This window comes from Phyllostomus hastatus, unplaced genomic scaffold (genome assembly GCF_019186645.2).
Source record: "Phyllostomus hastatus isolate PE091 unplaced genomic scaffold, TTU_PhHast_1.1 phas_scaffold_397, whole genome shotgun sequence".
NCBI classification, from domain to species: domain Eukaryota; kingdom Metazoa; phylum Chordata; class Mammalia; order Chiroptera; family Phyllostomidae; genus Phyllostomus; species Phyllostomus hastatus.
In genome coordinates, this window is record NW_025334029.1 from 3905197 (window position 1) to 3918456 (window position 13260).

Below are 13260 nucleotides of genomic sequence, written 5' to 3' on the forward strand. Positions count from 1 at the left end.
AGAAACAAAAATTAAAGATAAGATTTTAAGGTCTTGGCATCTAGCATTATTATTTAACTTTATTTTAAAAAGAAATCTATATTACATATTGACATAATACTTTTTTATTTTTTTCAGATTTTATTTATTTATTTTTAGAGAGGGAAGGGAAGGAGAAAGAGAGAGAGAGAAACATCAATGTGCGGTTGCTGGGGGCCGTGGCCTGAAACCCAGGCATGTGCCCTGACTGGGAATCGAACCCGCAATGCTTTGGTTCATAGCCCACGGACATAATACTTTTAATATATTGGGCTAAATAAGACAAAAAATAAAATTATAAACAAAAGACCAGGAACTCAGTGTCAAATTTATTTTGATATATACTTACTTTTTGAAATGCACTAAATTCCACAAATAATTAAAGTATTTCTTAAATATAGTATTATGTTTGGCTGTTATGGTCTTGATATCTGAAGGTATGACAATTATAGTTTACCAATCTGTACTTATTCATTCAATAAATAAGCTATGACTCTTAAAAAAAAAGGAAAGAAAAGGTTCAGCCCAGACCCAGTTCAATTACCAATTAGAAACTAATAAAGACCAAATCAAAATATTTGGCTGTAGTATATTCTTTTGCCAAATTGTTGATGTACATTTTGATTGCATACCCCTTGCATTTCTTCCGATATTAAGAGTGATCACAAAATAACCCACTTTAACTCCTTTTGTTACCTGTCACAAGGGAACACACACTATGTATATATTATACCCCCTTTGTGGTTGGCACAACCCAAGGTATTAATGATTGAAGAAGGTCTCCACCTTGGGAGTCATTATACATATTATGATCCTGCAAAGGGTCAGAATCTACAAAATACAGTTCCCCTGCATGGACATCAGAAAAGTTAGCCAGAAATTCATGGGGATTAAAGCCAACCCACACAGTATATCTATAGTCTATTGTGCGTATGGAATAGCCCATGACTTTTATATCTTTTAAACTTGGCTTGTCAGAATTCCACTGAGGATAGTCTGTAGGTCGGGGGTACTGGCTATAGGCAATGGACTCATGGGGATTATCATGGAGTGTCAGATCCTCTTCCAAGTCCTGAAATCGAAAATGCTTCAGAAGGCTCTGGCCTTCTCGGCACAGCTCCACATGAAATGAGGGAATGGGGCAACGAGGTGGAACGTGCAATCCTGCGAGTCCCGTGAGTGTGGGAAACAGAGAGACAAGTTCCACGAGGTCCACAACTTGCTGGCCTGAGGAGGAAAAGACCCAACAGAATGAGTTACATTACAGAATCCTGCCACAGCCAGGCAAAATGAATAAATGAGCCCATCAGGGCTCCACAGTTTTCTTTTACAACATTTATTTTTAGCATAAAAACTTTAGAAACAATGCCAACTCAGCACCTCGCCCAATAGCATGATGCAAAATGAAGGTGCCCTCAGCCTCTTGGCACTTTTAAAAACTATTGAAACTTTGGAACCACCAGTTTATAATTGAGTCAAGCAAGGATCATCAATGGAAGCCCAAACCACTGGGTAGAAGTCCGTTAAAGAACATGACATTCCAAGTCTCATAGTAACATTCTGCAGGTTACCATTACAATGGCAAGACCTGGCTGACATGACCACCTTAAACAGGTGATCAAACCTGGCATCACTAATAATGGCACAGGCTGCCAGGAAGTGCCCCTGATCTGACACAATGGGAGCAAAAAACCCCACAAGTAGTGCATGTGTTTAAAATATCTACCCTGAATCTAGTCATGAGGAAGCAATCAGACAATTCCCATCTGGGGGCCATTGCACAAGACAATTGGCCTGGACACTTGTAAAAAGATAATGTTAGAAAGATAACAGGACTCGCTCCCACATAAAGCCTCACTCTCACTCTGCCTACCTGGCGCTAGGGGGTGACAGGAAAAACTATGTTCCCAGAGTAGGTGGGAGCTTTGAGTACCAGTATACCTGATGGAAGAGAAAACCCACCAACAAAGGAACCACCAACACATAACAATGAAAGAAGGTAAAGGAGGGAGTGGAAGCCACACTAACCTCAATCCAGGACCAATCTGAAATTACAACTAAACTGTGGAGAAATTACCCAGAACAAACAACTGAACAAGAGCGAGAGAAAAGCCTCAAAATTTTATACACACAGAAGAAACAGCTTCAACGCAACTTGTCTACACTTGCACAACAGAATACAAGATGTGGTAGGTGAAGTGACCCTCAGTTAACCAGCTGGAGGGAAGGACCCACCAAAGAAAGACCCAACAACGATGAAAATCCATAGACGTACAGAGAGCCAACATAAATGACAACCCAAGACCAGCAAGCTCAGGAGATCAAGTAGACTGCACTGTTGAATCTCACGGATCTTCTGCCATAGAAGTTCACACCATAAACCCTGGGGAGTCAGAACAGATCATATTAAGAAGCAGAGGCTAACAAGAAGAGTCTCATAAACAATGGGAAGACAAGCAAACAATCCCCAAATGAAAGGAAAGGAAGAAGCATCAGAAAGAATGCTAAATGAAATGGAGACAACATAACTATCAGATATTGAGTTCAAAGCAAAGGTTATCAGGAACCTCAATGTGCTCACTGAAAATTACCACAAACTACAGGGAAACTACAATGAACTCACTGCAAACTATATCAACATGAAAAAGGAAACAGAAACTATCAACAAGGGCCAAGAGGAAATGAAGAATACAATTTGTGAATGGAAAAACATAGTAGAAGGAATCAAAGCCAGGCTTGATGAGGCAGAGGACCAGATCAGCAAACTGGAAGACAAGGTACAAAACAAAACAAAACAAAACAAAAAAACCCACCCAGAAAGAATAAAATAAGGAAAAGAGACTCAGAAAGAACAAAGAGGGGTTAAGGGGAATGCAGGATAACATGAAACATAATAATATCCATATAATAGGGATACCAGAAAGAGAAGAAGAAGAGAAAGGAATAGAAAACCTGTTTGAAAAAGTAATGATGGAAAACTTCCCTAATTTGATGAGAGAAAAAGTCACACAAATCCAGGAAACAGAGAGTCCCAATCAACAGGAACCCAAACAGGCCCACTTCAAGACATATCATAATTAAAAGGGCAAAATCCATGACTGAGAGAATCTTAAAGGCAGCAAGGGGGAAACAGGAAGTAACATAAAAAGAGAGCCCCAATAAGGATAGCAGCTGACTTCTCAATGGAAATGCTCCAAGCTAGAAGAGAATGACAAGAAATATTCCAAGTAATGAGAACCAGAGGTCTGCAACCAAGGCTACTTTACCCAGCAAGGGGTAAACCCCTTAAGCCTTGCTCTCAATTAAGATGGAAAGTCAAGTAAGGAGCTTCCCAGACCCAAGAAGCCTCAAGGAATATATGTCCTCCAAACCAGCTCTGCAAGAAGTGCTAAAGGGTCTGCTTTAAGAAAAGGGAAAAAGAAGAGTGAGAGAGAGAGGAACACAGGTACAAAAAAAATGGTAATGAATAAGTAACCATCAATAATAACCTTAAAAGTAAATGGATGAAATGCTCCAATCAAAAGACATAGAATAGCTGAATGGATAAGAAAGCATGACCCATACATATGCTGGCTATAAGAGACCCAATTCAGAACAAAAGACCTACATAGACTGAAAGTGAATGGCTAGAAACAAATATTCCAAGCAAATGGACAGGAAAAAGAAAACGGGGTAGTAATATTCACATCAAACAAAACAGACTTGAAAAAAAGAGCCATAAAAAGAGATCCAGAATGTCACTTCACAATACTCAAAGGATGAATCCATCAAGAAGACATAAACATTGTATATATATGTACCCAACATAGGAGCACAAAAATACATACTGAAAATTGTGGAGGACTTGAGGAAAGATATTGACAACAACACAATAATAGTAGGGTATTTCAACACCCCAAAGTCAAAAATTGATAGTTCATAAAAAAAAATCAACAAAGATGTTGTGGAATTCAACAATATCCTAGATCAAAAAAACTTAACTGATATATATAGAACATTTCATCCTAAAGAAGCAAAATACACATTCTTTTCAAATGCACATGGAATATTTTCAAAGATAGACCACATAATAGGACACAAAACAAGCCTCAACAAATTCATGAAAAGTGAAATTGTATCAATAATTTCTTGGACCAAAAGGGACTGAAACTAGAAACCAATCACAAGGAAAAAAAAAAGAAAAAACATTCAAAGTCATGGAGATTGAATAGCATGCTTTTAAACAATGAATGGGTCAAAAATGAGAGTAAAGAAGTAATCAAAACATTTCTGGAAATGAATGAAAATGAACTCACAAAAAAACAAAACTTATGGGACACAGCAAAGGCAGTCCTGAGAGGCAAATTCATAGCAATACAGACCTACCTAAAAAAGATAAAAATATTTCAAATAAGCAACCTAACCCGACACCTACTGGCATGTGAGGAACAAGAAAACCCAGAGCAAGTAGAAGAAAGGAAATAACCAGGACCAGAGCAGAATTAAACACCATAGACACTAAAAGCACAATTCTAAGGGTCAATAAATCCAGGAGCTGGTTCTTTGAAAAGATAAAAAAAACTGACAAGACTTTAAGCAGATTCATCAAGAAAAGAAAGGAGAGGATCAAAATAAGCACAATCAGACATGAAAGAGAAGAGATTACAACTAATACCACAGAAATACAAAGAATTATAAGAAATTACTATGAACTATATCCTAAAAGTTTGAAAACCTAGGTGAAATGGACAAACTTCTAGAAATGCATAATCTTCCAAAACTCAGTGAAGAAGAAGCTGAAAGCCTGAACAGACCAATAACAGCTGAGGAAATCACAGCAGTAATCAAAACACTCCCAGGACACAAAAGCCCTGGACTAGACAGTTTTGCGGGACAATTTTACAAAGCACTTCAAGGATGAGATAACCCCTATCCTTCACAGACTATTCCAAAAAATCCAAGAACATGGAAGACTCTCAAACTCTTTTTATGAAGCCAGCATCATCCTAATCCCAAAACCAGATAAAGGCTTAGGAAAGAAACAAAACTTCAGACCAATGTCGCTCATGAACATAGATGCTAAGATCATAAACAAAATATTGGCAAACTATCCAGCAATACATTAAAAAGATCATACACCATGATCAAGTGGGATTCATCTCAGGGATGCAAAGACGGTACAATATTCACAAAGCAATAAATGTAATACATTACATAAACAAAAGCAAAGACAAAAATCACATAATCATACCAATACATGCAAAGAAACATTTGATACGGTACAGCATCCATTTATGATAAAAGTACTTAGCAAAGTGCGAATACAGGGAGCATTCTTCAACATAAGAAAGGCCATATATGAGAGACCTACAGCCAACATCATACTCAATGGTAAAAAACTTAGAGCTTTCTCACAAAGATCAGGAACAAGGAAGGATGTCCATTTTAACCATTTCTATTCAACACAGTATGGGAAGTCCTAGCCAAAGCAATCAGACAAGAAAAATAAATAAAAGGCATCCATATTAGAAAAGAGGAAACAAAACTGTCATTGTTTGCAGATGACATGAAAGCATACACAGAATATCCTATAGACTCCACCAAGAAACTGCTAAACCTAATAAATAAATTTGGCAAAACACTGGGATACAAAGTCAATATTCAGAAATCAAAGGCATTTTTGTATACCAACAATGAAACAGCAGAAGCAGAAAACAGGAATAAAATCCCATTTGATATAGTGACAAGAAAAATAAAGTACCTAGAAATAAACCTAATGAAGGATGTAAAAGACCTGTACTCAGAAAACTATACAACACTAAAGAAAGAAATTAAGGATGACACAAACAAATGGAAACATATACACTGCTAATGGACTGAAAGAGTTAACATCATCAAAATGTCCAAACTACCCAAAACAATTTAAACATACAACGCAATCCCTATTAAAGCACCAGTGACATATTTCACAGATATAGAACAAGCATTTAAAAAATTTATATGGAACCATAAATCACCCTGGATAGTTGCAGCAATTTTGAGAAAGAAGAACAAAGTAACAGGGATCACAATACCTGATATCAACTGTATTACAAGGCCACTGTAATCAAAACAGCCTGGTACTAGCATAAGAACAGACACATAGACCAATGGAACAGAACAGAGAGCCCAGAAATAAACTGAATTCTCTGTGGTCAATTAATATTCAACAAAGGGAGCAGAAACATAAAATGGGGTAAAAATAGCCTCTTCAACAAATGGTGTTGGGAGATCTGGACAGCTACCTGCAAAAAACTGAAATTTGAGCACCAGCTTACACCATACACAAAAATAAATTCAAGGTGGATAAAAGATTTCAATTTAAGTTGTGACACCATTAAAGTCCTAGAGGAAAACATAGGCAGGAAAATGTTAGACATTCCACGTGGCAGTATTTTCACCAATATGTCTCCTAGAACAAGAGACATAAAGGAAACAATAAACAAATTGGACCTTATCAAATTACAAAGCTTCTGCATGGCTAAAGAAAAGAGCGTTTAAATGAAAAGAGAACCAACTATATGGGAAAACATGTTTACCAATGACATCTCAGACAAGGGTTTGATCTCTAAAATATATGAAGAACTCACACGACTCCACTCAAGGAAGAAAACAAGCTAATTAAAAAATGGGCAAAAGACTTCACAAGACACTTCTCCAAGGAGGGCAGAGGGCTGAGAAACATATGAAAAAATGCTCAGCATCGCTAACTGTCAGAGGGATGCAAATTAAAACCACTATGAGATACCACTTCACACAGGTCAGAATGCCATCATAATCAAATCAACAAATAAGTGTTGGAGAGGTTGTGGGGAAAAGGGGGCCCTAGTATATTCTTGGTGCTGCCACTGTGGAAAACAGTATTTAATTTCCTCAGAAAACTAAAAATGGAACTGCCTTTTTATCTGGAAATTCCACTGCTAGGATTATATCCTAAGAATCCTGAAACACCAATCCAAAAGAATGTGTGCACTCCAATGTTCATAGCAGCACACTTTACAATAGCCAAGTGCTGGAAGCAACCTAAGTGCCCATCAGTAAATGAATGGATCAAAATACTATGGTACATTTACACAATGGAATACTACACAGCAGAGAGAAAGAAAGAGCTCTTCCCCTTTGCAACTACATGGATGGAACTGGAAATCATTATGGTAAGTGAAACAAGCCAGGCAGTGAGGGACAAATACTATATGATGTTACCTTTAACTGATCTAATCAACGAAAGAAAAAAGCAAGCAAAATATAACCAGAGATATTGAAATTAAGAACTATTTCACAGTAACCAGAGAGGAGATGGGAGGGTATAATGGAGGAAAGGGAGAAGGGTTTTGAGGAATTAGTATAAAGGACACATGGACAAAACTAAGGGGGCATGGAAGGAAGGGATGGAAAAGAGTTTGGCTGGGGTTGCGGGGAGTGGTGGGGAGTAAATACAGATAAGTGTAATTGAAGAACAATAAAATCATTTTAAAAAATAGTCTGGTACTGGCATAAGAACATACATATAGATCAATGGAAAAGAAAAGAGAGTCCGGAAATAAACCTATGTTTCTATGGTCAATTAGTATTTGACAAAGTAATATTTGACAATTAATATTTGCACGAGCATACTAAGGAGTAAAAATAGTCTCTACAATAAATGGTGTTGGGCGAAGTGGTCTGATACATGTCAAAGGAAATGAAATCACACTATTCTGGTACATTTTACGATACATCAGAATAAATTCAAAATGGATAAAAAACTTAAATATATGTCATAATACCATAACTCCTATTGGAAACGTAGGCAGTAAAAGTTCAGATGTGCCAGAAAACAATATTTTTGCCAATATATCTCCTAAGGCAAGAGAAATAAGGGAAAAAATAAATAAATGGGCCTACATAAAATTACAAAGCTTCTGCATGGCTAAAAAAAAACTGCCATCAAAATAAAAAGGGAATCCATTGTATCACAGAACATATTTGCCAATGATACATCAGATAAGGGTTTAATTTCCAAAATACATAAAGAACTGAAACAACTCAAAACCAGGAAGACAAACAATCCAATTTAAAACTGGCAAAGGATCTGAATAGACATTTCTCCATGGAGGACATACAGAGGGCCCATAGACATATAAAATGATGCTCAACATCACTAGCCATTAGAGAGATGCAGATTAAAGTCACAGTGAGACATGAGCTCAAACCTGTCAGAATGGTTATCATCAATAAATCAACAATCAACAGTGCTGGCGAGGATGTACAGAGAAGGGAACCCTAGTGCACTGTTGGTGGGAATGCAGACTGGTGCAACCACTGTGGAAAATAGTGTGGAATTTCCTCAAAAAATTAAAACTGGAACTGCCTTTTGACCCAGCAATTCTATTGCTGGGAACATACCCTAAGAATCCTGAAACATCAATTCAAAAGAACTTATGCACCCCCATGTTCATCGCAGCACTATAAACAATAGTCAATGTTGGAAACAGCCTAAGTGCCCATCAGTAAATAAATGCATTAAAAACTGCGGTATATTACACAATGGTATAGTATGCAACAGAAAGAGAGAAGGAGGACTTCTGGCCAAGAGGGAGGTGTAGGTAGATATATTTTGCCTTCTCGCACAACCAAAAGAAGGATAGCAACAAATTAAAAACAAAAATAACTAGAACTGCCAGAAAATCCAACTGTATCAAAGTCCGACAATCAAGAAGTTAAAGAAATATTCATTCAGACTGCTAGGAGGGGTGGAAATGGGCAGCTTGGACAGAGAGGATGTGTCACAAGTCAGTGGCAGGGAGAGCTGGTGGGTGAGGAGGCGGTTGGCAGACTAGGTGGTCACATATTCACATGTGGATAAACTAGGGGGAACAACTGGGAAGCAAGACAGGCTACACAATCCAGGGTTCCAGCACAGGGAAATAAAGCCTCAAAATCTCAGGATGTAAAAACTTGTGGGAATTGCAGTGGCAGGAGAAACTCCCAGCCTCACAGCAGAGTTTGTTGGAGAGACCCACAGGATCCTAGAACATACACAAAAGCACCCACCCCAGAAATCAGCACTAGAAGGGACCAATTTCTTTGTGGGACACCAGGGAAATGACTGAAAGCCAGATCAGCTGAGCACACAACATTATTCCCTCTAGGACCCCTCTCCCACATACAGTGCCACAACACAGGTATGTGGTTTGCCCTGCCCTGGTAAATACCAAAGACTCCACCCATTAGAATGTAACAGATGTGCTGATATACAGAAATATGGTCCAAATGAAAGAACAGTTCAAAACTCCAAAAACAGAACTAAGTGATGAAGAGATAGGCAACCTATCAGATACAGAGTTCAAAACACTGGTAATCAGAATGCTAACAGAAATGGTTGAGTATGGTTACAAAATAGAGGAAGAAGTGAAGACTGTGCAAAGTGAAATAAAGCAACATGTACAGGGAACTAACAGTTACCAGAAGAAAACTGGAATTCAAATCAATGATTCAGAGCAGAAGGAAGAAAGAAACATTCAACTGAAACAGAATGAAGAAACAAGAATTCAAAAATATGAGGAGAAGCTTAGGAACCTCCAAGACAACTTTAAACATTCCAAAATCTGAATCATAGGAGTGCCAGAAGGAGAAGAGGAAAAGCAAGAAATTGAAAACTTATTTGAAAAAATTATAAAGAAGAATTTCCCAAATCTGTCAAAGGAAATAGACTTCGGGGAAGTCCAGGAAGCTCAGAGATTCCCAAAGAAGTTGGACACAAGGAAGCACACACCAAGGCACATCATAATTACATTACCCAAGTATCTTAAAAGCATCAAGGGAAAATGAGACAGTTTCCTACCAAGGAGCGCCCATAAGACTATCAGCTGATTTCTCAAAAGAAACCTTAAAGGTAAGAAGGGGCTGGAAAGAAGTATATAAAGTCATGAAAGGCAAGGACCTACATCCAAGATGACTCTATCCAGCAAAGCTATCATTTAGAATTGAAGGGCAGACAAAGTGCTCCCCAAATAAGGTCAAGTTAAAGGGGTTCATCATCATCAAGCCCTTATTGAAATGTTAAAGGGACTTATCTAAGAAAAAGAAGATGATCAAAACTATGAACAGTAAAATGACAACAAACTCACAATTATCAACAACTGAACCTAAATAAAACAAAAACAATAACAAACTAAGCAAACAACTAGAACAGGAACAGAACCAGAGAAATGGAGATCACATGGAGGCCTGTCCGCGGGGAGGAGGGGTGGGGAGAATGTGAGAAAAGGTAGACGGAATAAGAAACATAAATAGTAGGTAAAAAATGGACAGGGGGAGGTTAAGAATAGTGTAGGAAATGGAGAAGCCAAAGAACTTATATGTATGACCCATGGACATGAACTAAGGCAGAGGGAATGCTGGTGGGAGAGGGGCTGCAGGGTGGAGAGGAATTAAGGGGAAAAAATTGGGATAACTATAACAGCATAATCAATAAAATATATTATAAAAAGGAAGGAATTCCTACCCTTTTTGACAGCAGGGATGAAACTGGAGACTATTGTGCTGAGTGAAATAAGCCAGTCAGTGAAAGACAAATATCACATGATCTCACTTATAAAAGTAATCTAATCAACACAGTAATTAATGAGCAAAACAGAACCAGAGACATGGGAACATGGAAGATACTGACAGTTGCTAGAGAAAAGAGGGGAACTGGGGAATGGTGGAAAGAAGGGGAAGGGATTAGTCAAAGAACTTGTATGAATGACCCATGACATGGACAATTGTGTAGAGATTGAACGTAGGTGTTAGGGGGTAGGCTGGGAAGTGGAGGAATAATGGAGAAAAAATGGACAACTGTAATAGAATAAACAATACTTTAAAAAAAAAGAAGGAAATGAGGACCCAGATCTCATCAGTTCTTGTTGGCCATGATAAGGACTTTTATTCAGATTAATACAGGAGAGTATAGGAAGCTCCAGAGCAGGGCTCTAACACAACATGACTTGGATTTTAAAATAATCACTTTAGCTACTGTGAGGAAGAAAAACTGTAGGGGATCAAGGGCATACTCAGGAGACCTTAACAAGTTGTTGTAGTAATCCACCAAGAAATGGTGGCAGTGTGGTCCACAATGGCAGCAGTGAAGTGGTGAGAAATGTTATGGACAGATTCTGAATGGAGAGTGACAGTCTTGTTGATGCACTGAATATCACATATGGAATATGAGAGAAGGATGGGTACAAATGACTCCATGATTTTTGGCCTGGGAGACTACTACAATTTCCTGAGAAGAGGAAGACTATTAAAGGAAAGGCTTGAGGTGAAAGGTCAGAAGTTCAGCTTTAGGCTTATGAGATGTCTAGGTAAACAGGCAGCTAGAAACCCAAGTTCCAAGTTTAGAGAACAGATATAGACTAGAGAGAAATTTGGGAATAAACTGGATGACAGTGTAAGAATTTATGAGTGGCCAAACATTTCTGAACAAGTTTCAAAAAAGATTCTGAACCTCTCAGAAGACTTTTCCAAGTAAACAAAGGGCTATAATCATGCCTTTAAACTTTTAACATTTTTTATCAATGACATGAAATAAGACATAGCATGCAGAACATAAAAATTACATGTACAGAAAATGAAGTTGGGCAGTAGAAAGCAAACTTGGAAAGATCCAGAAAGCCAGAACAATGGTCCAAAACCAGGAAAATTTTAAACAGGAATCAAAAGAAAGCACACAATGCAGATGTTAAAGATGGATTAAATGCAGAACTCCAGAAAGGGGGCGACCTGCTTTAGCAGATTTCATAGAAAAAAGCCCTCGAAAAGCAGCAAATGTTGTCTAAACTGCATGCCTCATTTCTGCACTGAGCAGATCAAGTCAGAAGAAATCTAACAACAAAACCATCCAGGTCACCCTTACAGCAGGGAGGGGATCATGCCCAAAGGACATTTCTGGAAGTGCTTTCTCAAACTGGAACATTTTGGAAGACAGAGACCAGGATAACCATGGGTATCACACTATCTTAAGAACAGCTAGATTGAGGGTTTTGGCCTAAAGAAAAAAATATTATGTTGTTTTCAAAGCTTGAAAGGACTGAACCTGTAAGTCTAAGTTAACTTGACCTCCACTGTTAGGGAGGGCAGAGGGAGAATCACCTGGTAATGTTACAGATCTAGTGGTTCACTAGAATGATGAGCTGACTCTCATCAGACATGGCAAATGTCTGTCTGTCTCACAAAGGGCCAAGTCTCTGCCAGATGTATGTAGGTAATGGACTTGTACTCATCGTTGAGGGTTGGTAGGGACAGCCTCTGCCCTAGCTGAGTCTGCTACCCGCTTCATATGAGCTCTGGAGTAGGCTGTTGTTGTCTGTCTCCTCTTTGAGAGCCCTCTCAATCCTGGGAATGCCTCCTGCTCCTCTGACTCCAACCATCCCTGCCACCCATGGCTCCTCAAGAACAGGGGTCATACTTGTCAGCTGCAGCCCTGCCACTCCCCCCTGACCGAGGGCATGGAAAGTACCCAAGAAATGTGTATAGGAATACGTTGGTATGCCCTATGTTGTAGGGCAGGAAGGTGGACTGGGTAAGCCCCTAGGCTATGACTTGGTTAAGTGATTTATATAAATTAAAGAAGCTATTACTGCCAAGCAATATCACTTTAGCATACTATATACCTGGCTCCATCAATTCTGAGGCAGGATCAAAAGGGTTGATATAAGGGAAAAGCTTCTTGCCTGCCTCTGGAAGCAGAGCTGTCCTTCCAGGAACATAGAACATCAGGGGCACATGAGTAGCGACATCAAAATTGCTGTATTTGGCCCATTCTCCATGTTCACCTAGAGACCACCCTGGTTCATAAAAAGCACAGAATAACAGAAAATAAAATAATCACATTACGACTTACTCATTTTAGATATCATTTTAATTCCTGTTATTATTAAAAATCAGAGGAAGCAAAAACTCTTCACCAACAAGAAATTTTCCTCTACAATCAGCACAAATGGGTGATTTCACCTAAATACTACTTTATTTGAAGTTAAACACTTATCTTGAATGAGGAAACATTTAAAAGGAAAAAATATTAAATTCCTAAACTAAAATATCTTCTTTTAGGAAACAACTAGCAATATATGTTTAGGTAGGGCTCCAAGGGACCACTGCTCTCCCCAACCCACAGGCCCACCTCCCCTGCTTAGATGGGCTTGTTCTTGACAGGGACCCCAATAGCTGTAGTGTCACTACTGCCTTATCCTGTGCCTACCT

General features: G+C 38.5%; 1 protein-coding gene across 2 annotated transcripts in view; it reads right to left on the bottom strand.

The window, feature by feature from the left end:
- Window positions 1-334: 334 nt before the first annotated feature.
- Window positions 335-13260, bottom strand: part of IDS (iduronate 2-sulfatase) — a 32984-nt gene continuing 20058 nt past the window's right edge. The window contains exons 8-9 of one of the 2 annotated variants that reach the window (XM_045820548.1): window positions 12732-12845; window positions 335-1245 (exon numbers count right to left, since the gene is read on the bottom strand). In XM_045820548.1, the coding sequence (XP_045676504.1) occupies window positions 746-1245; window positions 12732-12845 (614 nt within the window). In that variant the 3' untranslated portion in view covers window positions 335-745. The remainder of the gene's footprint in view (window positions 1246-12731; window positions 12846-13260) is intronic. The other variant, XM_045820549.1, reaches the window with a different exon arrangement.